This window comes from Ruditapes philippinarum, unplaced genomic scaffold, assembly GCF_026571515.1.
Source record: "Ruditapes philippinarum isolate M1 unplaced genomic scaffold, ASM2657151v2 ctg11063_1_1_1_1, whole genome shotgun sequence".
NCBI classification, from domain to species: Eukaryota; Metazoa; Mollusca; class Bivalvia; order Venerida; family Veneridae; genus Ruditapes; species Ruditapes philippinarum.
The window spans coordinates 24671-51002 of NW_026860214.1; the positions used below are offsets into that span (position 1 = coordinate 24671).

Consider the following 26332-nt stretch of genomic DNA (forward strand, 5'->3'; position numbering starts at 1 on the left):
CTCAAATCTGTAATCACTTCAGCCATCAGTTTTCATTACGAAAAGACCTCTTAAATTGAATTATTCTGCTCTACTACATATACATTCCTCCAATGAGCAAACACATTTGGCAGGGGATGGCAATGTTAACATGGCTCTTCAAAAATGCAATCTTGTATTAATTATGCCCCTACTTCGAAGAAGACGGGGTATATTGCTTTGCACTTGTCGGTCCATCAGTCCGTCGGTCCGTCGGTCCGTAGACCAAATGGTTTCCGAGTGATAACTAAAGAACCCTTAGGCCTAGGAACTTCAAACTTGGTACGGTGATTGGTCATGACCAGTAGATGACCCCTATTGATTTTGGGGTCAAGGGGTCAAAGGTCAAGGTCACATTGACCTTGTATGTTAAAACGGTTTCCGATCAATAACTAAAGAACGCATAGGCCTAGGAACTTCAAACTTGATATGGTGATTGGTCATGACCAGCAGATGACCCCTATTGATTTTGGGGTCAAGGGGTCAAATGTCAAGGTCCCATTGACCTTGTAGGTAAAAATGGTTTCCGATCAATAACTAAAGAACCCTTAGGCCTAGGAACTTCAAACTTGGTATGGTGATTGGTCATGACCAGCAGATAACCCCTATTGATTTTGGGGTCAAGGGGTCAAAGGTCAAGGTCACATTGACCTTTTAGGTCAAAAAAACCGTTTCCGATCAATAACTAAAGAACTCTTAGGCCTAGGTACTTCAAACTTGGTATGATGATTGGTCATGACCATCAGATGACCCCTATTGATTTTTGGGTCAATGGGTCCAAGGTCAAGGTCACATTGACCTTGTAGGTGAAAACGGTTTCGGATCAATAAAGAAAGAACGCTTAGGCCTAGGTACTTCAAACTTGGTATCATGATTAGTCATGACCAGCAGATGACCCCTATTGATTTTGGGGTCAAGGGGTCAAAGGTCAAGGTCACATTGACCTTGTAGGTAAAAACAGTTTCCGATCAATAACTATAGAACGCTTAGGCCTAGGAAATTCAAACCTGGTATGATGATTGGTCATGACCAGCAGATGACCCCTATTGATTTAGGGGTCAAGGAGTCAAAGGTCAAGGTCACATTGACCTTGTAGGTTAAAACGGTTTCTGATCAATAACTAAAGAACCCTGAGTCCTAGGAACTTCAAACTTGGTATGATGATTGGTCATGACCAGCAGATGACCCCTATTGATTTTGGGGTCAAGGGGTCAAAGGTAAAGGGCACATTGACCTTGTAGGTGAAAACGGTTTCCGATCAATAAATAAAGAACGCTTAGGCCTAGGTACTTCAAACTTGGTATCATGATTAGTCATGACCAGCAGATGACCCCTATTGATTTTGGGGTCAAGGGGTCAAAGGTCAAGGTCACATTGACCTTGTAGGTAAAAACGGTTTCTGATCAATAACTAAAGAACGCTTAGGCCCAGGAACTTCAAACCTGGTATGATGATTGGTCATGACTAGCAGATGACCCCTATTGATTTAGGGGTCAAGGGGTCAAAAGTCAAGGTAACATTGACCTTGTAGGTTAAAACGGTTTATGATCAATCACTAAAGAACCCTTAGTCCTAGGAACTTCAAATTTGGTATGATGATTGGTCATGACCAGCAGATGACCCCTATTGATTTTGGGGTCAAGGGGTCAAAGGTCAAGGTCACATTGACCTTGTAGGTAAAGATAGTTTCCGATCAATAACTAAAGAACCCTAAGGCCTAGGAACTTCAAACTGTGTATGATGATTGGTCATGACCAGTAGATGACCCGTATTGTTTTTGGGGTCAAGGGGTCAAAGTCATAGTGACCTTGTACTCAATAACCGTTTCTGACCAATAACTCAACAACACAAGTTGCCTTGGTTGATATTTTTATGTGCCTTTGGTATACACATTTGAAGGTCTTATGTAATATAACAACTTGGCTGTCATTAATGAGGCCTATGTGATTCATAAAATTTATGTATATGTTATTTGGTAAGATTTTTAATAACTTTAATTGCTGCACACAACCTATGGGGTCACAATAATTATTACCTTGTGACTAGTCATGACCAGTAGATACTAGATAACCCTTATTAATTGCTTGTTCAATGGGTCAGAAGTCATGCATAATAATCTGATCACATGACAAATTGGCTGCTGATAGGGGGCATACATGTTTTACAAACATATCTTGTTTCTTTTTGAATTGAGATAACTATATAACACACATATTTATTTTTAAAACTTCACATTTGTATGAATTTTGTCAAATTGAAGATGGAGACTTGTTTTCATGTATATTATTTCAATTTCATGTTTTAGTGTGCGTGCCAAAACACAACCTGGAGAATCATTATGCATTGTGGGAGATTCTGCTATGCTAGGACAATGGGACCCACATAATGCTGTAGTTATGAGTAGGCAAACAAAGAAATATGTTCTGCCTGACAAAAACTATGCTGAGTGTTTTGAGGAGTTTTCTGAAGATGGGTAAAGTTTCCATTTTAAAGCCATTTATAGTCCGATTTTATTGACCTGTTAATTATGAGTACATTGTAGCCCAAAAGAATTTTGGCATATATTGTTATGTACCTGATTGTCCGTCCGTCCGTCTGTTGGCAGGTTTTCTTGTCCAGTCTGTATTTTTTGAACCGGTGGAAGGAAATTAAAACTACAGAAATGTTAACCATAATGAGACGATGTGCAGAGCGCAGGTTTGACCTTCCTCAGGTCAAGGACAAGGTGACACTTAGTCATTTTGTTTCAATATTAAAATTTTGTGTCCGCTCTGATTCTTTTGAACTGGTAGAAAATTATTAATACTTTTTGGCAGAAATATTACTTATATTAAGACTTGTGCAGAACACAAGTTTGAAAGTCTTAAGATCAAAATTGGGTCCACCCTGGGGATTAATTTATTATCCCCTGCCGATGGAATGGAGGGGGATATAGTTTTAGCATTGTCCGACCGTCTGTCCATCCCTATGTCCGTCCGCACTCAAAGGAGAGTAATTATGTGGCTAGAGGGACAATAGGTAACTGTTCTTTCTCTTTGATGTCATTCATTCCGTAATGCTTTTATGTGGCTATTTTCTTTTGCGTGGCTAAAAAGAACAATAGAGAGAACAATAGAGTAGCCGCATAATTACTGTCCTGTGAGAACTTCCGTCTTTCCGTCCTCACAGGACAGTAATTATGTGGCTAGAGCGACAATAGGTAACTGTTCTTTCTCTTTGATGTCATTCATTCTGTAATGCTTTTATGTGGCAATTTTCTCTTGTGTAGCTAAAAAGAACAATAGAGAGAACAATAGAATAGCCACATTATTACTCTTCTGTTAGAAGTTCTGTCTGACCGTCCGTTCTCTTCTGTGTCGCATGTAACTCAAAAAGTATTTGACCTAGAGTCATGAAACTTAATAGGAATGTTGATCAGCATGTGCAGTTGTGCACCTGGGTATTTTCGCGTGGATTTATTCAGTATTTTTTGACTTATTGCCCTTGACTAAGTAAAAATTTGAAATTTTCAACTTGTGTCAAAAGTAACTCAAAAAGTATTTGACCTAGAGTCATGAAACTTTACAGGAATGTTGATCAGCATGTGTAGTTGTGCTCCTGGGTATTTTCGTCTGGATATTTTTAGTATTTTTAGAATTATTGTCCTTGACTTAGTAAATATTTGCAATTTTCAACTTTTGTCGCATGTAACTCAAAAAGTATTTGACATAGAGTCATGAAACTTTACAGGAATGTTGATCAGAATGTGTAGTTGTGCACCTGAGTATTTTAGTCTGTTTTTATTTAGTATTTTTTCGAGTTTTTGCCCTTGACTTAGAACATTTTTGAAATTTTCAACTTGTGTCGCATGTAACTCAAAAATATTTGACATAGAGTCATGAAACCTTACGGGAATGTTGCTCAGCATATGTAGTTGTGTACTTTGGGTTTTGCTTGTGGATTTATCCAGTATTTGTAGAGTTATTTCCCTTGACTTAGTAAAAACCGTTTCATTATGTTGTTTTATTTGGTCCTTGAGTGCTTGAGTAAGAATCAACCAACTTTACAGGAACAATGATCAACATCACTAAATAACAGGAATGATGATCAACATCACTGTGAAGCTATGCACCTGGGACTTTGCATGTGGATTTTTTTCAGTTTTGTTAAGAGTTATTGCCCTTGACTTACAGTAGTATAAATGTGCAATTTTCAACTTGTTCATGCATAGCTCAGAAAGTATTTGACTTGTAGGCCTGAAAGTTTACAAGAATTTTGGTCAGCATGTGTACTTATGCACCTTGGGGTTTGTTTGCGGATTTATTCAGTATTTGTAAAGTTCTTGCTCTTTACTTAGTTAAAGATTTTTAGTTTTCAACTTGTGAAAAATATTTGACCTAGAGTAATAAGATTGACAGAACAGTGGCGTGTGGGGGCACCCGTGTCCTTTGGGCACATTTCTAGTTTTACACTTTTTATGCCAGCCAAGCATCTGCGATGTGGTGGCATATTGCGATTCACTTGTGTAATTGTGTGTATGTATGTGTGTTATATAGATTATATAGTGAACTTAAAAAATCTTCTTGTGAAAACCACAAGTCCAATTTCCAATTTATCCTTGCATGAAGGGCTTCCAAAGTTGTTCAAAGGATTTAATTCAATGCAGAAATCTGGTTGCCCTGGCAAGCAAAATGAATTATAAGGATAAATTAAAAAAATCTTCTTGTAAAGACCCACAAGGCCTAGAGCATTTTTGCCTCAATCATCCTCAAACATTGTCAGGATGCTTATCTAGTTGATAGCTCGGATGAGTTTGAACATGGGTCATCTCGGATGAAAACTAGGTCACAGGAGCTAAAAGTAGAAAAACCTTGTTAACACTCTAGGGGTCACATTTTTGCCTCAATCATCATCAAACTTGGTCAGGATGCTTGTCTAGGTGATGCCTCGGATGAGTTTGAATATGGGTCATCTTGGATGAAAAACTAGGTCACCGGAGCTAAAAATAGAAAAACCTTGTTAACACTCTAGCGGTCACATTTTTACCTCAATCATCATCAAACTTGGTCAGGATGCTTATCTAGTTGATAGCTCGGATGAGTTCGAACATGGGTCATCTCGGATGAAAAACAAGGTCACCGTAGCTAAAAATAGAAAAACCTTGTTAACACTCTAGCGGTCACATTTTTGCCTCAATCATCATCAAACTTGGTCAGGATGCTTGTCTAGGTGATAGCTCGGATGAGTTTGAACATGGGTCATCTCGGATGAAAAACTAGGTCACCGGAGCTAAAAATAGAAAAACCTTGTTAACACTCCAGCGGTCACATTTGTCTCAATCATCATCAAACTTGGTCAGGATGCTTGTCTAGGTGATAGCTCGGATGAGTTCGAACATAGGTCATCTCGAATGAAAAAGTAGGTCACCGGAGCTAAAAATAGAAAAACCTTGTTAACACTCTAGCGGTCACATTTTTGCATCAATCATCATCAAACTTGGTCAAGATGCTTGTCTAGGTGATAGCTTGGATGAGTTTGAACATGGGTCATCCTGGATGAAAAACAAGGTCACCGGAGCTAAAAATAGAAAAACATTATTAACACTCTAGCGGTCACATTTTTGCCTCAATCATCATCAAACTTGGTCAGGATGTTTGTCTAGGTGATAGCTCGGATGAGTTCGAACATGGGTCATCTCGGATGAAAAACTAGGTCACCGGAGCTAAAAATAGAAAAACCTTGTTAACACTCTAGCGGTCACATTTTTAGCTCGACTTTTCTATGAAAAGGGGAGCTATCCTACTCGCCCCGGCGTCGGCGTCGGCGTCGGCGTTAGCGTTGGCGTCACACCTTGGTTAAGTTTTTCGTACCACCCCACTTTATTTCAGAAGTATTACAAGTATGGCTTTGAAACTTACCATACTTGTTCACCATCATAACCTCCATCTACAGACAAGAGTACATAACTCTGTCAAGGTTTTTGACAGAATTATGGCCCTTTTTTGACTTAGAAAGTGTATTGAGCTTGGTTAAGTTTTTCGTACCACCCCACTTTATTTCAGAAGTATTACAAGTATGGCTTTGAAACTTACCATACTTGTTCACCATCATAACCTCCATCTACAGACAAGAGTACATAACTCTGTCAAGGTTTTTGACAGAATTATGCCCCTTTTTGACTTAGAAAGTGTATTGAGCTTGGTTAAGTTTTTCGTACCACCCCACTTTATTTCAGAAGTATTACAAGTATGGCTTTGAAACTTACCATACTTGTTCACCATCATAACCTCCATCTACAGACAAGAGTACATAACTCTGTCAAGGTTTTTGACAGAATTATGCCCCTTTTTGACTTAGAAAATACATTGAATATGGGTAAAATCCACTTATTGCCTTAACCCTTTGAGATATTGCTTTGAAACTTTTAATGCTATTTCACATCATTACCCCCATCTGTACGCAAGAGAAGGTAACTCTGTCAAGGATTTGTTTTAAAAATTAAGGCCTTTTATCGACTTAGAATCTTGGTTAAGTTTTTAGTACCAGTCCACTTTTTGACTGAACTGTTTGAGATATTAATTTGAAAGTTGGAATACTTGTTTACAATCATGATTCCCAAACATGTCCAGGAGAAGGTAATTCTGTCAAAGATTTTATTTGAATTATGGCCCTTAACTGTCAATGTTTTGTATTATAGGCAAGCACTAAAAAACTTAAAAAATCTAAAAAAATTCATTCCTATCCACTTGTTCACTTTACCATAAATTATGTCATAATAAAACAAGAAAAGCATTGATGCAAAGCATCAAAGGGCGTCCAAGCAAGAAATGCAGCAAGTGAAGATGAACTAGTACACATATGATGACAAGATATTCTTATAAACTACCAGAAATGTATACCACTTATAAATGAGCGGACGAAAGACATTGTTCATTATGAACTTTGATTGGCATGCTAGAGATTAGAATATTACTTGTTATTTCTTTATGATCGTGGTTATTAATAGCAACGGATATACATGTATGCAATCATTTATAATCCATATGTGTAACGCATGATCAACACGTACCACACATTTGTCCCTTATTATGTACATGTTATCGCTATTAGCGAAGACCCCCTTAAGGTATCTGTTCACACTTTAAGTTAGTAAAAATATGACACTGGTTATATTACCATGTTGATCATGTTGAGCATAATTGTTTATTATACAATAATTGTAATATCTATTAATTTTAATTTAAAAAAAATACAAATTTTATGAATATTGTTTTCTTTTATTCTTTTTTGTGTTTATGTGCTATTTTAATACTGAGTTTTTACTACTCTTTTTTATTAAAATTGTAAAATAAATTTTAAGAATTCAATTGTCATATTGACCGACGATTATAAGTCAAAGCTTAACTGGAAAAAGTAAGTAAATTATGGTTTATCTTTCAATATATCATATTGTTTATTCTTAAACCATGTACATGTACATTGTATTTTTCTTTATCATTTTTTAAATTATCGATCAATTGAATAATTCATAAAATCTAACTTGTAACTTTGAATAATTCCTCGGCATCTTTACTAAACACGGATAACAAATTGAATATTAAATAAAATGTTTCAAAGTTGATAATGTCATTTTAATACCATAAAAAATGTACCTTTTTCTCAATTATTGTACATATCACGGATTTATATTACATATAAATCCGTGTATATATTTATTGTTTTTATCTCATATAGATAAAATGAAACATGCTATTGTTGTTTTTTTTCTAATTGTAACGATATCAAACATCTACTCCAAAACCGGGAGAGACCGGACAATATAACGTGTGGTACTATTCGCCGGTCACTAGTAAATCCTGGTCAACATAGACCGGGAGAGACCGGCATTTACCGATAGGAGTGATAAAAAGATATATCTATAAATAGGTTTTTGGAATATTTAGGTCATCAACTGATCATTCTAGGATACATGTACAACAATAACATACCATGACATGATAACCGACTGTGTACTACAAAATGATAAATAAAAAACCCCGAAGAGCGCGATTTATTGACGGAAAAGGTTATTTCATGTGTAAATGTTTGCATTGCGAAAATTCATTGTAACATATCGCGACATTTCATTCTTATTTAATAATCAAGCACCCTCATACCGATCGGAATTTTCGGCTTTTATTATGACCGACTAAAAGGCTCGAGAAGTTGCTGTCGCCCTTTCACAAAATCTGATCTCATTCCATAAGAGCGCCGCGCTTCGGCGCGGACGCCAATAATTCTTCACTAAATATCTTAATGCTCATGGCCATTGTTCACTTTAAAAATACAGAGATTCTTGTATTGCCTTTTACTGCAAAAACTTTTTTTATTGGCAAGCAATAAAAAAGTCGAGCGCGCTGTCTTACGGACAGCTCTTGTTACCTCAATCATCATCATCAAACTTGGTCAGGATGCTTATCTAGTTGATAGCTCGGATGAGTTCGAACATGGGTCATCTCGGATGAAAAACAAGGTCACCGTAGCTAAAAATAGAAAAACCTTGTTAACACTCTAGGGGTCACATTTTTGCCTCAATCATCATCAAACTTGGTCAGGATGCTTGTCTAGGTGATAGATCGGATGAGTTCGAACATAGGTCATCTCGGATGAAAAAGTAGGTCACCGGAGCTAAAACTGGAAAAACCTTGTTAACACTCTAGCGGTCACATTTTTGCATCAATCATCATCAAACTTGGTCAAGATGCTTGTCTAGGTGATAGCTTGGATGAGTTTAAACATGGGTCATCCTGGATGAAAAACAAGGTCACCGGAGCTAAAAATAGAAAAACATTATTAACACTCTAGCGGTCACATTTTTGCCTCAATCATCATCAAACTTGGTCAGAATGTTTGTCTAGGTGATAGCTCGGATGAGTTCGAACATGGGTCATCTCGGATAAAAAGTAGGTCACCGGAGCTAAAAATAGAAAAACCTTGTTAACACTCTAGCGGTCACATTTTTGCATCAATCATCATCAAACTTGGTCAAGATGCTTGTCTATGTGATAGCTTGGATGTGTTTGAACAAGGGTCATCCTGGATGAAAAACTAGGTCACCGGAGCTAAAAAATTGGTCAAGATGCTTGTCTATGTGATAGCTTGGATGTGTTTGAACAAGGGTCATCCTGGATGAAAAACTAGGTCACCGGAGCTAAAATAGAAAAACCTTATTAACACTCTAGCGGTCACATTTTTGCCTCAATCATCATCAAACTTGGTCAGGATGCTTGTCTAGGTGATAGCTCGGATGAGTTCGAACATGGGTCATCTCGGATGAAAAACTAGGTCAAACTTGGTCAAGATGCTTGTCTATGTGATAGCTTGGATGTGTTTGAACAAGGGTCATCCTGGATGAAAAACTAGGTCACCGGAGCTAAAAATTGGTCAAGATGCTTGTCTATGTGATAGCTTGGATGTGTTTGAACAAGGGTCATCCTGGATGAAAAACTAGGTCACCGGAGCTAAAAATAGAAAAACATTATTAACACTCTAGCGGTCACATTTTTGCCTCAATCATCATCAAACTTAGTCAGGATGCTTGTCTAGGTAATAGCTCGGATGAGTTTGAACATGGGTCATCTCGGATGAAAAACTAGGTCACCGGAGCTAAAAATAGAAAAACCTTGTTAACACTCTAGCGGTCACATTTTTGCATCAATCATCATCAAACTTGGTCAAGATGCTTGTCTATGTGATAGCTTGGATGTGTTTGAACAAGGGTCATCCTGGATGAAAAACTAGGTCACCGGAGCTAAAAATTGGTCAAGATGCTTGACTATGTGATAGCTTGGATGTGTTTGAACAAGGGTCATCCTGGATGAAAAACTAGGTCACCGGAGCTAAAAATAGAAAAACCTTATTAACACTCTAGCGGTCACATTTTTGCCTCAATCATCATCAAACTTGGTCAGGATGCTTGTCTAGGTGATAGCTCGGATGAGTTCGAACATGGGTCATCTCGGATGAAAAACTAGGTCACCGGAGCTAAAAATAGAAAAACTTTGTTAACACTCTAGCGGTCACATTTTTGACTCAATTGTCATCAAACTTGGTCAGGAAACTTGTCTAGGTCATTGCTGGGATGAAATCGAACATGGGTCATCTCGGATGAAAAACTAGGTCAAAGGAGCTAAAACTAGAAAAATCTTGTTAACACTCTAGTGGCTACTGTTGTGATCCAAAAATTTTGTAAATTGGTCTGAAAGTTTGTTTTGATGATTTCTAAGTCAAGTTCGAACATGGGTCATCTTGGATGAAAAACTAGCTCACACAGCCCAAATATGGAAAAACCTTGTTTACATTCTAGTGGTCACATTTTCGACTCAATTATCATCAAACTTGGTCAGAATGCTTGTCTAGGAAATTGCTCGGATGAGTTCGAAATAGCATGTGAAACTAGGTCTCCGGAGCTAAAAATAGAAAAATCTTGTTAACACTCTAGTTGCTACTGTTTTGATCCAAGTATCCTGGAAATTGGTCTGAAAGTTTGTTTTGATGATTTCTAGGTCAAGTTTGGATATGGGTCACCTGGGTAAAAAACAAGGTCACACTGCTCAAATATGGATAATCCTTGTTAACACTGTAGTGGTCACATTTTTGACTCACCTGTCATGAGACTTGGTCAGAATGCTTGTCTAGGTAATTGTTTGGATGAGTTTGATGGGTCAGGTGAGCAATCTAGGGCCATCATGGCCCTCTTGTTTACAATGCAATCTTGTTTATACAGCCTTTGTATTTATTTTACTAGGGATGTCATTCGGAGTCCGGATATCCGAACATTCGGATCACGAATCGGTGTCCGGAGCAAATTTTCGGATCCGGATGTTCGTATAAAATATTTCAGAAAATTGAGAAAATGTGATAAATTCATGCGTTCAGATAATCAACGTAGACATGGTGTTGACACCATATTGTATATTGTACCTTAGTTTGACAATACACATCATAACCTCTGCAGACCACAAAAAGTCAATAATTACTATAATAATTACGAGTCAGGTATGACACATGTTGTTAATCTATATTAAACACCAAACAAATTTAAATTTTGTAGGATTCCAGATGAATATTCTTAGTCCCGTGCGATAGTTATCGGCAACGATGTTACATTTGTTATCTCCAAATTTAAATATTTACGTAGGCTATTATTTTTTAAATATATTTCGGCATACCGACCCGTTGACTCCTTAATTTGAAAAAATGTAAAATCTGCAGAAATAAAATAATCAAATCAAGAAATGCACTTACAAATAATAATATGTTAATTATCAAAGCTTTTATTGAAATTGATAGGATAATTATCCGACAAAATAACTTTCTCCTTTTGTAGTAATCAAATGTGTGCATTTGTTTAAAAAACATTTTTTTCACATTTTTGTCTACTTATGAACACTTTAAATGTGTGTAATTCATATAAGTTTCGGCAACTTCTTTGATGATTCAAATCAAACAGCCAGGGTTACATGTTGGTAAACATCAAAGAATGACATATATTTTGAAAAGCCGACTACACACCTGTCAAAAGTCATGGTGTGTAAATTGTATGCGTGTTATTGAACAATGAAAACATTATATTTATTTTTTACGGGTGTTTTTTTTTTGTTTTCACAAATGTGAGGGAGTGTTTTTGTGTATTATAGCACAAATTGAGGAATTGAGACAATCGGCATTGAATTTCATTGTCATTTCATTTGAAATCGTAAGTACTTAGTACAATACGCACAAAATATATGGATAATAGTCATATTTTATATAGAAAAAAATAAAATCAATAATGAAAAATTTTTGATCAATTAAAAAGGAAGTATAAAACTGTTTACTACACTTTGAAAAAGGTCGCGAAAAATGGTAAATCATATCAGCCAACTAAGAATATAACAACGATCCGAACATCCGGATGTATCCGGATGTCTGATTTGGATATCAACTCCAAATGACATCCCTATGTTTTACCAATGTCTCACAAGGAATATACTTAAGGTTGGATGGAGTTTGGGGTTGCTTGGTTCAAGGTAAAGTCTTGCATATACATGTAAAGATACTAGTATTTGATAAAGTTGAATATTTTTCAACTTCATCACATGTCATAGCATTGGCAACTTATATTTTTCCCAATTACAAAACTATTTCACAAAACTGTCAAGTTATATAACTGTGTTTAAAATGTTTTTGGCAATTTTGTGTCCTAAACTGAGTGAATGGATAAACATGTTTTGAAATATTGTTACTGACAAGAATCTGAGCCAGGGTGACATTTGTGTTTAACAAACACGTTCTTGTTTTAAAATTTTTCTTGCCATATTGCACAATATTTTGAACAGATATGGAAATCCGAAAAGAGAGAAATTAACCATAGAATTGCAGGATATTAAGCAAACATTTAAGAAGGACAGTATTAAAAAAGACGTACACCTACTTAACATTAAAAGATTTGAACTGTTGAAGTTGAATGAAAATTGATAAAATCAGGTTAGTCAGTTATTGTTAAAAAGATGCAATTTCGCCACTGCCAATAGGAGGCGCTTTGACATCATATTAACACTGTATATTTTAAAAACAAAATAATGCTGAGGAAAAAAAGCTTACATATCTACATGTTTGCTTACTAAAGGTCATCAAGATCTGAGATGCTGTCATATTTTGGTCGGAAAGTACCTAAAATGGAAATAATTCTTAGGTGACTACATTGAAGATAAGGTTGTGTTAATCCCTACATACTTTGAAAATCTTCCTATAAACTCATGATGGTGAGTGATTTTGTTTTATTAAGCTCCCCGAAAAATTTTCGGGGAGCATATGGTCGTCGGGTTGTCCGTCCGTCCTTCCGTCGGAATGTCCGTCAGTCCGTCCGTACGTCCCGAATTCTTGTCTGGCCCATAACTTTGTTATTTGAAGTCTGATTTTAAAACTATTTCACGATGTGACGACGTGTCGCGCTCAACATTTGGGTCGCTACCTTTAAGGTCAAGGTCACAGCATGACCTTGCAGCAAAATTGTGTCCGTCCATAACTTCATTATTATGCCCCCCTTCGCAGAAGAAGGGGTATATTGTTTTGCTAATGTCGGTCTGTCTGTCTGTCGGTCTGTCCGTCGGTAGACCACATGGTTTCCGCTGATTATCTTGAAAAGCATTTATCACAAAGTCTTCATATTTCACATAGTGATTGGTCATAACTAGTAGATGACCCCTATTGATTTTGGGGTCACTAGGACAAAGGTCAAAGTCACAGGGGCTTTAAATGTCAAAATGGTTTCCGCTGATTATCTTGAAAAGTATTCATCACAAAGTCTTCATATTTCACATAGTGATTGGTCATAACTAGTAGATGACCCCTATTGATTTTGGGGTCACAAGGACAAAGGTCAAAGTCAAAAGGGGCTTTGAATGCCAAAATGGTTTCCGCTGATTATCTTGTAAAGTATTTATCACAAAGTCTTCATATTTTACATAGTGATCTGTCATAACTAGTTGATGACCCCTATTGATTTTGGGGTCACTAGGTCAAAGGTCAAGGTCTCAGGGGCCTTAAATGTCAAAATGGTTTCTGCTGATTATCTTGAAAAGTATTCATCACAAAGTTGTCATATTTCACATAGTGATTGGTCATAACTAGTAGATAACCCCTTTTGATTTTGGGGTCACTAGGTCAAAGGTCAAGGTCACAGGGGCCTTAAATGTCAAAATGGTTTCCGCTGATTATCTTGAGAAGTATTCATCACAAAGTCTTCATATTTCACATAGTGATTGGTCATAACTAGTCGATGACCCCTTTTGACTTTGGTGTCATTAGGTCAAAGGTCAAGGTCACAGGGGCCTTAAATGTCAAAATGGTTTCCGCTGATTATCTTGAAAAGTATTCATCACAAGGTCTACATATTTCACATAGTGATTGGTCATAACTAGTAGATAATCCCTATTGATTTTTGGGTCACTAGATCAAAGGTCAAAGTCACAGGGGCCTTAAATGTCAAAATGGTTTATGTCGATTATCTTGAAGATTATTCATCACAAAGTCTTTATATTTCATATAGTGATTGGCCATAACTAATAGATAATCCCTATTGATTTTTGGGTCACTAGATCAAAGGTCAAAGTCACAGGGGCCTTAAATGTCAGAATGGTTTCTGCTGATTATCTTGAAAAGTATTCATCACAAAGTTGTCATATTTCATATAGTGATTGGCCATAACTAATAGATGACCCCTAATGGTTTTGGGGTCACTAGGTCAAAGGTCAAGGTCACAGGGGCTTAAAATGTCAAATCATCTGATTATCTTGAAAAGTATTCATCACAAAGTCTTCATATAGTTATTGGTCATTACTAGTAAATAACCCATATTGATTTTGGGATCACTAGGTCAAAGATCAAGGTCACAGAGGCCTTAAATGTCAGAATGGTTTCCGCTGATTATCTTGAAAAGTATAAATCACAAAGTCTTAATATTTCACATATTGATTGTTCATAAGTGGTAGATGACCATTATTGATTTTGGGGTCATTAGGTTAAAGGTCAAGGTCACAGAAACCTTGAATGGTAATATGATTTCCGCTTATTATGTTGGTTACTATTTATCACAAAGTCTACATATTTCACATATTGATTGGTCATAACTAGTAGATGACCCCTATTGATTTTGGGGTCACTAGGTCAAAGGTCAAGATCACAAAGGTCACAGGGTCTTTGAATGGTAGAATGGTTTCAGCTCATTATCTTGATAGATAATAATCACAAAGTCTTCATATTTCACAAAGTGATTGGTCATAACCAACAGATGATCTGTATTGCTTTTGGGGTCACTAGATCAAAGGTCAAGGTCACAGGGGTCTTAAGTGTCAGAATGGTTTCCGCATATTATCTTGAAGATTTTTTATCACAAGTAAGTGAACCTATTGATTTTGGGGTGAGCAGGTCAAAGGTAAAGTTCACAGGGTTCTTGAATGTCAGTTTGGTTTCCGCTTATTATCTTGAAAACTATTTATCACAAAGTCTTCATATTTGTAGTATTGATTGATAATACCTATTAGATGACCCCTATTGATTTAGGTCACTAGTTCAAAGTTCTAGGTCACAGGGACCTTAAATATCTCATTATCTTGAAAACTATTTATCACAAAGTCTTCATTATTTTTCTTTTTTCAATAATTGAACACTTCTATGTACCCATTTCTTGCAAATTTCTGTATCAAAATTACTAATTATGTGAGTCAAGGGCTAGAAAGGGGGCATATGTGTCGTTTGACATTCTTGTTTGAAGTTGGATTTTAAAACTATTTCACAGAAATGATCACCATATTGAGACGACGTGTCGCGTGCAACATTTGGGTCGCTACCTTGAAGGTCAAGGTCACAGCATGACCTTGCAGCAAAATTGTGTCCGGCCCATAACTTTATTATTTGGAGTCTGATTTTAAACTATTCCACAGAATTAATCACCATATTGAGACGATGTGTCGCGCGCAACATTTGGGTCGCTTTTTTGAAGGTCAAGGTCACAGCATGACCTTGCAGCAAATCCCTGTCCGGCCCATAACTTCGTTATTTGAAGTCGGATTTTAAAACTATTCCACAGAAATGATCACCATATTAAGATGATGTGTAGTGCGCATCATTTGGGTTGCCAACTTGAAGGTCAAGGTCACAGCATGACCTTGCAGCAAAATCCTGTCCTGTCCATAACTTCGTTATTTGAAGTCGGATTTTAAAACTCTTTCACAGAAATGATCACCATATTGAGACGATGTGGCACACATAAATTTTAGGTCGCTACCTTGAAGGTCAAGGTCACAGCATGACCTTGCAGCAAAATGATTTTAATCGTATTCAGCCCATAACTTTGTTATTTGAAGTAGGATTTGAAAACAATTTCACAAAAATGATCACCATATTGAGACAATGTGTCATTCGCAACATTTGGGTTGTTTTTACACTTTGAACTTTGTCTGTGACATAACTCTGACACTACAAGAGGTATACCTTCATGTGTCCAAAACCTATTCGGGGAGCATCACCCGGTTTAACCGGCTCTTGTGATGTATTATGTTATTACAGAGACATCTGGACAAAGACTCTATATTTAGATGGTTGTGTCAGTCATCAATACCGTTATTTCATTTGTCGAATATCACACTCGGATAGTGAGGATGATTCTGGCAGAAATGTGCAAGTAAAATGGTGGGAGGGGCATATCAAACCTCGCAAGTTTTGTCCACAAGGTAATTATATAGAAAATAACTATCAGTTTTAATCAAGTTTTAGTAATTTTATTTTAAGAAACCTATTCTGTTTCTTCATCCAACAAGCTAGGGTCAACTAGCTTCCTTTAAATAGAAAAAAAGAAGAATGAACAATTGATTGAAATTTTAGTTGAAGATATTTAATGAAGGTAGTTTCAATACCGAAATTTATTGAATTTTAGACTTAAACTATATGTTTTGAGCCTCTTGCAATTTAATTAAAGTATTTTTAGGTCATTTGAAAACAAAATGTGGTGAGTTATTGTGATCTCCTTCTGTCAGTCATTGTGCATCCATCTATTGTTCATTGTCAACAAGTTCTTTAAACATCATCTCTGTAACCAATGGCTAGATGTGAGCCAAACTAAGCAGACATATTTCCTTTTCAGATCCCTTTGAAAGCTGTTCAAATGTCCAGATGCATAAGTGTGTCAAAGATTTTTCAAAAGAAAAATTTCTGAAACCCCTCTGGCTAGAGCTTAGTTAATTGGCATGAAACATCAATGTAATGGATCTTTATAAGGATAATTCAAATTTACGGTCCTGTGTTAAAAATTGGCCATGTGCCAGGGGTCATGGGCTGCCCTTATATATATATATTAAAAATGTAAAAAATCTTATTTTCTAAAAGCCCAAGGGCTAGGGCTTGATATTTTACATGTGTTACATAACCTAATAGCTGTCTACCAAGATTGTTCAAATAATGGGTGGATGGTCAAAATTAGCCCTCCCCAGTGTTTACATTACATATTGTAAAACCTTCTTTTAAGCCTCAAGGTCTAGAGCTTAGATGTTTGGCATCTTGGGAACCTCCTGCAAGGTTGTAAAAGTAATAGCCCTGGGGCCTGAGTCCTAGAATGTCCGCACTACCGAATAGAGATATGGGGCTATCTACCTGTGAGAACAATATAGTTCATTCTATAACAATAGAGGAAGGGGCCAATGGCCCTCTATTAAACAAAAGAAAATAACAATATAAATGGCCCTTGGTACAAAAGTTCACCATGATAGGATTGAGTGTCGCCTACAAAACCCAGGTCTGCCTTTCCAAGGTCAAGATCACACTTGGGGGTCAGCACAAAACTGTGTCCAGAGTGTAACTTCCACATGCATGAAGGTATTTTAATTTAACGAGGTGAAGTGTTGTGCGAAAAATTCAGGAAATATTCTCCATGTTGAGTTGACTTGTCTCGCACAAAATAAAGATCAAGGTCACAAAAGGTCAAAGGTAAAAAAGAAAATATTAAAATTTGTTTGTTGGCACTGTATCTTGCTTATGTTTTGAAGTATTATGCTTAATGGTCAGAGAACTTCTAAATTGTTGAGCCCTCTTGTGATGAGGTCGACATAGTTGCCACTATTCGCTTTTGGTGGTTCGGTGTATGTCAGTGTGTGCATTTGTCTAGATTTATCTGATCTATATCTTGCTCAGTCTTTAAAGAATAACAAAACAGTTTGATTCAAATGTTCACCATATTGGGTGGTGTGTCACACCCATGTTCAGAGCGTATTTTTTACTTGTGTGGCGGGATTGTTATATAACTTTGGACAAATGTTCTCCATAGTGAGGCTGAAGGTTGCGCAAAGGTCAATGTCTTACATCAGAGTCAAATAACAAATAAAAATATTCATTAATGAGTATAACTTCTACAGTCGACATTGTATGCAGAACCACTCAAGGGACTGCCAAAAAGTGGTCTCTTAATAAAGTGGTCTCTCATATTACAAGTCATAGATATAATAACATAGTTGTAAGGGGGGTATACTGGAATCAGCTTGTCTGTCCGTCCATCTGGACGTCTGGCCGTCCGTCCGAGCCAACATTTGATTATTATGAGTCTCCCCGTCCGTCCGTCGGTTTTTCCTTGTCCGCCCAATAACTTGAGATTCCTTTGGCCCACAGTCTTCATATTTGGCATGGAGGTTAGTCATGATTAGTAGATGACCCTTATTTATTTTGAGGTTACTGGGTCAAAGGTCAAGGTCACAGGGACCTTGACTAAAATAAAAGCTTGTCTGCCCAATAACTTGAGATTCCTTTGACCCACAGTCTTCATATTTGGCATGGATGTTAGTCATGATTAGTAGATGACCCATATTGATTTTGAGGTCACTGGGTCAAAGGTCAAGGTCACAGGGGCCTTGACTAAAAAAACTTGATTTTAAAATTTTCACATTTGAAGCATGGAGAATACATATCTTAGCAATGCACTGGCTTAGTAACCTCAGATTTAGCAGGGTGGTTGTCCTTGAGTTCTAAATGGCCACTGACAAAGTGGTATGCGGGGGTATTCACGCCATGACAGTGGCAGTTCTAGTTATAATAAAAAAAAATCGGACAATATTATGTATGTATTACAGTTTCATAATAACATTCATGCCTTTTTTAAAAAAGTCAACAATATGTGTTTGTTTTTGTTTTTTAGTAGAAATTTGTGTACAAATGTGATCTATGCTCATAATACTATCAAGCATGTCATTTTGACTATGAAACAAAGCATATTGTCTTATATTGTTAATATGTTCATACATGTCTTCTGCTGTGCAAACTTTCAAATCATCAGCCAAAGCTCCAGATAATTTTTCATGCAGTTAGTTTTAAACTTCTTGATTTTTTCAGCAATTAGTTTTTACACTACCCGATTTCAAATTTAATAAGTTTTTTAGAGATCTATGATTTAAAAAAAAAAAAATTTGTCGATTTGATTTTCTGGAAGGGAGGTCACTCTGAGCACTTGACAAAACTGTGCAAATGCGGTGTTGTGATATGTAACAACTTCTCCTCCTAAACCACTCCGCTAAATTTGTTGAAATTTGCAGGGATGTTCCTTGCATGAAGCTCTACCAAAGTTGTTCAAAGAATTGAATTCTATGCAGAACTCTGATCCAAAGGCAACTGAAGGAAAAAACCAAGAAAATCTTCTTTTAAAAAAACCCAAAGATCTAGAGCTTAGATACTTGACATGAAACGTCTTCTAGTGAGTGTCTACCAAGTTTGTTCAAGCATGGAGTTTCTTCTAGTTAGTGTCTTCAAAGTTTGTCCAAATAAAAACCCTGGGGTCAAAATTGGCATCACCCCAGAGGGCGCTAATTTGCCTAGTTTGTAAATAGAAAAAAAACTTCTTTGTAGACACCCAAATAGCTAGAGCTTTGATTGTAAGCATGAAACATCTTCTAGTGGGTGTGTAAGTTTGTTCAAATAAAAGCCCTGGGGTCATAATTGGCCTCGACCAAGGCGGTTATTTACTTTTCATATATATAGTGTAAAAAACTTAAAAAATCTTCCTTTAAAAATCCCAAATAGTTAAGACTTAGATATTTAGCTTGAAACATCTTCTAGTGAGTGTCTACCAAGTTTGTTCAAATAAAAGCTCTGGGGTCAAAATTGGCCCGCCCCATGAGGTCATTGATTTTCCTTATATGTACACATCTTTTGGAACTGTTTTTTCCCCTTAGCAATAGCAACCAGTTATGTTTTTACACATGCACTGTTTCAAATACAAATATAAACTTTGTGATATCCGTTTAAGATTTATATTTTATATCTGCTTTTGTTAATAGTTTACAATATGACTTGTTCCTTGTCATGGATAGTTTCTATTCAGGTGAACAATTTCAGGGTCATCCTGGCCCTCTTGTATCATATTTGCTCTTATTATTTTGCTAACGCTAAAACCTTAAATCTAGAGGGGCAAGTTGAAGTTGATCATGGCCCTCTTGTTTTTTTCAAGTTTACTCAAAATAATGTAATTGGGCCTATTTAGGGGCACTGAGAGCTAAAAATAGTTAAACCTTTAAATAGCTTTTCTAAATAAATTGTTTGAAATACTTACTTGTTCTTCCTATTTCTTACTATGCTTAGCTTTTTAAGTCACATTCTTCAAATACTTGTTAACATGAACCACAACTGCCTAATTTCATGTATTATTTTCAATACAAGCAGACATATTATTATAGAGGCTACTGTGGGCACCATGTTAAAATGGTTGACTTAAAACCACATTCCCCTGACCACTGAAAGTTTGAATACGCCTGGTCTTTTGGATTCTTGCCATCTAGCTAGCATACAGAAATTAACAGAATGTAAGTGGTCCTACTCTGGTGCGCATGTTATTAGGCCTAACAGAAATAGTTGTGCTTAGGATAACACCCTACCTAGCAAAATCTTCTGACCCTTAAGTTTTTGTGCCCCCCACCACTATGGGGGGGGGGGGGGGAATTTAGATTTACCCTACAAACCCAGAGGTACTTGTGTGACTTGGAGAACATTGGGTAACATAAATTCTCCTTGATCCTATTCATTCCATTTTTACTTGTGTGTCTTTTTTTAAGCCTTGTGTGACTAAAAATGGCCAAAAAGATCAAAGGAAAAGTCACATAAGTACCATTTTGTGAGTACGTCCATCCGTCCGTTCGTTCTCTTTTTGTGTTGCATGTAGCTCAAAAAGTAATTGACCTACAGTCATGAAACCTTACAGGAATGTTCATCAGCATGTGAAGTTGTGCACCTGGGTATTTTCATGAGGATATATTTAGTATTTTTAGAGTTATTGCCCTTGACTTAGTAAAAAATTTGCAATTTTCAACTTGTGTCGCACGTAACTCAAAAAGTATTTGACCTAAAGTCATTAAACCTTACAGGAATGTTGATCAGCATGTGTAGTTGTGCACCTGGGTATTTTTGTGTGGATATTTTTATTATTAGACTTATTGCCCTCGACTTAGTAAAAATTTACAATATTCAACTATTGTTGCACGTAACTAAAAAAAGTATTTGACCTGTAGGCCTGAAAGTTTACAAGAATGTTGGTCAGCATGTGTACTTATGCATCTTGGGGTTTTCTTGTGGATTTATTCAGTATTTGTAGTATTTGCCCTTTACTTAATAAAGATTTTTAGTTTTCAACTTGGGCACATGTAGCCAAAAAAAAATTGACCTATAGCACTTGTGCGATTGTATAGCACACGACTTATCTGGCACCCCTCATGCCAGATGAAATGGGTAAAACTAACGGAAACGCCAGTCTGATATGCAAGAAAAATTGTTCAAATGGTTCTGCTCAATTGAATATTTGGGTCTGGAGGTCTAAAAATAGATTTTTGAAATGATTTTTTAGAAATCTTTTCTGAAAGTGCAAGGCCTAGAGCTTATATATTTTGTGTGTAGCATCGTCTCATGAAACTCTAAAAAAGTGTTGAAATTATAGTCCTGGCCCCGTGTTCACAAGGATTTATAAAGTTATAACTATACAAATCTTCTGTCATAAAAATAATGTCTAAACCTAAGATATTTGGTATGAAGCATAACACCACAATATCTTATAACAAAAAAATTAAATCATATTCTCATGGGGTAAATAACCTGTCTGCTCTAGATTTTGGACATCATATTAATCTTTCTGCAGGGTCAATTGTAAGTCAGTAAAGGAACCTTAAGAAATATTTCTAACACTGAAAAACAGTTATTTCTGGTGAGCGACGCAGGGCCATCATGGCCAGTCTTTTTTAAATCAGGTTTTGACCATCTGCACAATATCAGGTGTAGAACTGAAACTTGATATCAAATGATCTACTATCTTGTTTTTGATGTACAGCTATGTAATAAGTACCATGTTTATAGTACAATTAAAAAATGAAGTATGGTCTCAAAAGTGACCCCTTGTTTTTGTATAACTTCTTTATTTCTTAATGTATCTACTTCAAATATATGTTTCTTATATGTGCCAAGGTTCCTAATTCTAGCATCTATATTATCAAAATTATCATCCTTGAATTTAGAATTTTATTATACTTATAATAATATTATTTATAGAACTTAGATGTGACTTTTATCTTTTATTGACCTTAGCCGTCTAGATTAAATTATTGAAGTTTGCTTAAATTGTCATAACTTTGTTAATTATTGATGAATTTTATTCATTCTTTGACCTTATGACAAAACTGACAAGATGATTAATTAAAATGTGACCTTGACCTTTGAATGATTTTAACTATCAAAAGTCAAATATGAAATTTGATTTTTTTTTATTTGTCACAAAAGAATAATATCTTGTAGGAGTAGTCTTTATTGTTGTGTCGCCTCTACGGAGTAGTGGCGACATATAGGGATCACTTCTCCGTCGTCTGTCTGTCCGTCTGTCTGTCTGTCTGTCCGTCCGTCCGTCCATCCGTCACAAAACTTGTCCGGACTACTCCTCATAAACTACTGGTGCAATTTCATCCAAACTTTACAAGAATGATCAGTACCAAGTCTAGTTGTGCATATTGTCAGCATTTTCCGGTTCAATGATTTTTGTCAGAGTTATGGCCCTTTAATAATTTTTATTTTTAAAGTTTGTCCGGACTACTTCTCTTATACCACTAATGCAATTTCAATGAAACTTTACAGGTTTGATCTGTAGCTCAAGTCCTTGCGCATATTGCACGGGTTTTCCGGTTGAATGATTTTTGGCCGAGTTATGGCCCTTTGTTAAAAAGGTGTTTTTTTTCTGTGTGTTGCCAGATACACAAAAGCTTGTCCGGACTACTTCTCATAAACTACTGGTGCAATGTCATCCAAACTTCACAGGAATGATCAGTACCAAGTCTAGTTGTGCATATTTTTAGCATTTTCCGGTTCAATGATTTTTGTCAGAGTTATGGCCCTTTAATAATTTTTATTTTAAAAGTTTGTCCGGACTACTTCTCTTATACCACTGATGCAATTTCAATGAAACTTTACAGGATTGATCTGTAGCTCAAGTCCTTGTGCATATTGCACGTTTTTTTTTCGGTTGAATGATTTTGGCTGAGTTATGGCCCTTTGATAAAAAGGTGTTTTTTTCTGTGTGTTGCCAGATACACAAAAGCTTGTCCAGACTACTCCTCAAAAACTACTGGTGCAATTTTATTCAAACTTTTCAATAATGATCAGTACCAAGTCTAGTTGTGCACTGTCCGTCTGTCTGTCTGTCTGTCACAAAACTTGTCCCAACATGAAATTGGCCATTATGAGGCGACACATGTGATTACTGATCGCTCTTGTTATAATTTTCTTTCTCTGATGCGTTTGACTTAAGAAATAAGAAAAAGTCGAGTGTGGCCACTGCTAGGCATGTGTGGCTTGTTTTATCTTGGTCTTTGTGCTTAAAAGTACCCGCAGTAGTGGCCTTGGAGTCTCACTCAACCAGCAACTTCAAAGTGTAACAGTGTTATAATGAACTAAAATCATTTTCTATTTTCAGATGCAATGGCAAATGTAGGTGAATCCAAAAATCAAGAGCCTGATGTTTTTGGAAATTTTGGTAAGAATTTAATAACTTATTATAAGATGCCAGCCAAGTATCAGCTCATTTTTGTGTTGCCTTGAAAAAGGCGACATATAGGGGTTACTTTTGTTGGTGGGCGTCGGTGTTGTTGTCGGCGTCGGTGTCTTACTCTGCACTTCTTATTTTTAGCTCACCTGTCACAAAGTTTGTTTTTTTAAAACTTGTGTGCTTGTAAGAAAAACAGTTATGATGTCAAGTCTAAATGTCCCTGATCTGTTATCTACGGTCAATCTGAAATCATTTTCGGAATTTCTGAGGGTCATGCTTTGCAAAATCAATAGGGGTCATTTACTAGTTATGAACAATCAGTATGTGAAATATAAAGACTTTATGATAAATAGCTTTCAAGATAATGAGCATATTAAATCATTTTACCATTCAAGGCCCCTGTGACCTTGACCTTTTGCCTAGTGACCCCAAAATCTATAGGGCAACAACTCAAAAAGTAAGAATTTGCCGAGAAACAATTATTTTGCACTGCACTTCGGGTCATTGAAAGAAGCATGCAAACCGTATTTGAGGTTAATCCAACAATAGTGACTGAGTTATGCTCCAGACAAGCCCAAGGTGACGCCACCAATTTTGAGGACGCTGACACCGACGACAAAAGTGACCTCTATACACAACTAGAACTCCGCAAGTCTGAAGTGTCCATGTGAAGAGTATAGCTGTCACTTAGGCATATTCTTTTTAAATATAGGTTATTTCAAAACACCACTCTTAAAATGTACATGTACCTTGAACTTTAGTGGCATTTGAACTGATTGTAACAAAGTTACATCAGGATTGACGTAGCTTGAATAGCTTTTATTGTGTAGGAGAATTGACTCAAACAAAAATAAAGTATAATATAATTAACAAAGGGCAATAACTCTAAAATCATGAAGTTCAGAGTACCGGTTCTTATGTACTGCTCTTCTAAGTTTCAAGCCCATAGCTTCTATAGTTTAGGTGAAATGGCTGGGACAAAAATAAAGTATTATAAATAACAAAGGGCAATAACTAAAAAATTATGAAGTACAGAGTACCGATTTTTGTGCACTGCACTTCTTCTTAATGAGATCTATCATCCAATGAAGTTTCAAGTCCATAGCTTTTATACTTAAAGGAGAAATGGCCAGTACAAAAATAAAGTATGAAATTTAACAAATGGCAATTACTCAAACAAGAGGGCCATGATGGCCCTGAAATCGCTCACCTGTATATAGGTCCCCGGGGTGGGGCCAATTTTAACCTAGGTGCTTTTATTTGAACAAACTTGGTAGACACTCATTTGAAGATGTTTCGTGATAAAAATCTTAGCTCTAGCTGTAAGAAGATTTTTTAAGTTTTTACTTTACACATATAGGGAAAAACAAAGACCCCCCCCCACTCTTGGCGGGGCCAGTTTTGTCCCCAGGGCTTTTATTTAAAGAAATTTGGTAGTCACTCACTAGAAGATAGTTCATACTTAATATCAAACTTATCTCTTAGGGATTTTTTAAAGAAGATTTTTTTAAAGTTTTTACTATATGCATATTAGGAAAATCAATGATCCCCGGGGCGGGGCCAATTTTAACCCCAGGGCCCTTATTTGAACAAAAATGGTAGACACCCATAAGAAGATGTTTAATGCTAAATATCTTAGGTTTTTTAAAAGAAGATTTTTTATGTTTTTACTATATACATAAAATAAAAAACAATGATCCCCTGGGGCAGGGCCAATTTTTCCCCAGGACTTTTATTTGAACAAACTTGGTAGACACCTACTAGAAGATGTTTCATGCTTAATATCTAAGCTATAGCTATTTGGGCTTTTTAAAAGAAGATTTTTATACCCCCAAAAACGAAGTTTGGGGGGGTATATAGGAGTCACCCGGTGGTCGGTTGGTCGGTCGGGCGGTCGGTCGGTCGGTCGGTCCAGACGTCCGTTGCATTTTCCTTGTCCGGACCATAACTTGAAGACTAATGGTTGGAATTCAATATAACTACATACAATGGTCAAGCACATTGAGAGGAAGTGCAGTGCACAAGAACCATAACTCTATCTTGACTAATTACAGAGTTATTGCCCTTTGTTACTTTTCCTTGTCCGGGGCATAACTTGAACACTACTGGTTGGAATTCAAAACAACTTCATACAATTGTCAAACACAATAAGGGGAAGTGCAGTGCACAAGAACCATAACTCTATCTAAAGTAATTACAGAGTTATTGCCCTTTGTTTCTTTTCCATTGCTTTCTTTTGTCCGGACCATAACTTGAAGACTAATGGTTGGAATTCAATATAACTACATACAATGGTCAAGCACATTGAGAGGAAGTGCAGTGCACAAGAACCATAACTCTATCTTGACTAATTACAGAGTTATTGCCCTTTGTTACTTTTCCTTGTCCGGGGCATAACTTGAAAATTACTGGTTGGAATTCAAAACAACTTCATACAATTGTCAAACACAGTAAGGGGAAGTGCAGTGCATAAGAACCATAACTCTATCTAAAGTAATTACAGAGTTATTGCCCTTTGTGACTTTTCCATTGCTTTCTTTTGTCCGGAGTATAACTTGAAGACTAGTTGTTGGAATTCAATATAACTTCATACAATGGTCAAGCACATTGAGAGGAAGTGCAGTGCACAAGAACCATAACTCCATCTTGCCTAATTACAGAGTTACTGCCCTTTGTTACTTTTCCATTGCTTTTTTTTTGTCCGGAGCATAACTTGAAGACTAATGGTTGGAATTCAATATAACTTCATACAATGGTCAAGCACAT

General features: G+C 36.4%; 1 protein-coding gene across 2 annotated transcripts in view; it reads left to right on the forward strand.

Moving 5' to 3' along the window:
• LOC132759267 (glycerophosphocholine phosphodiesterase GPCPD1-like) overlaps window positions 1-26332 on the forward strand; it is an 82848-nt gene that overhangs the window by 19004 nt on the left and 37512 nt on the right. For both annotated transcript variants that reach the window (XM_060751009.1, XM_060751008.1), the window contains exons 3-5: window positions 2324-2491; window positions 16087-16250; window positions 23495-23554. In XM_060751009.1, the coding sequence (XP_060606992.1) occupies window positions 2324-2491; window positions 16087-16250; window positions 23495-23554 (392 nt within the window). The remainder of the gene's footprint in view (window positions 1-2323; window positions 2492-16086; window positions 16251-23494; window positions 23555-26332) is intronic.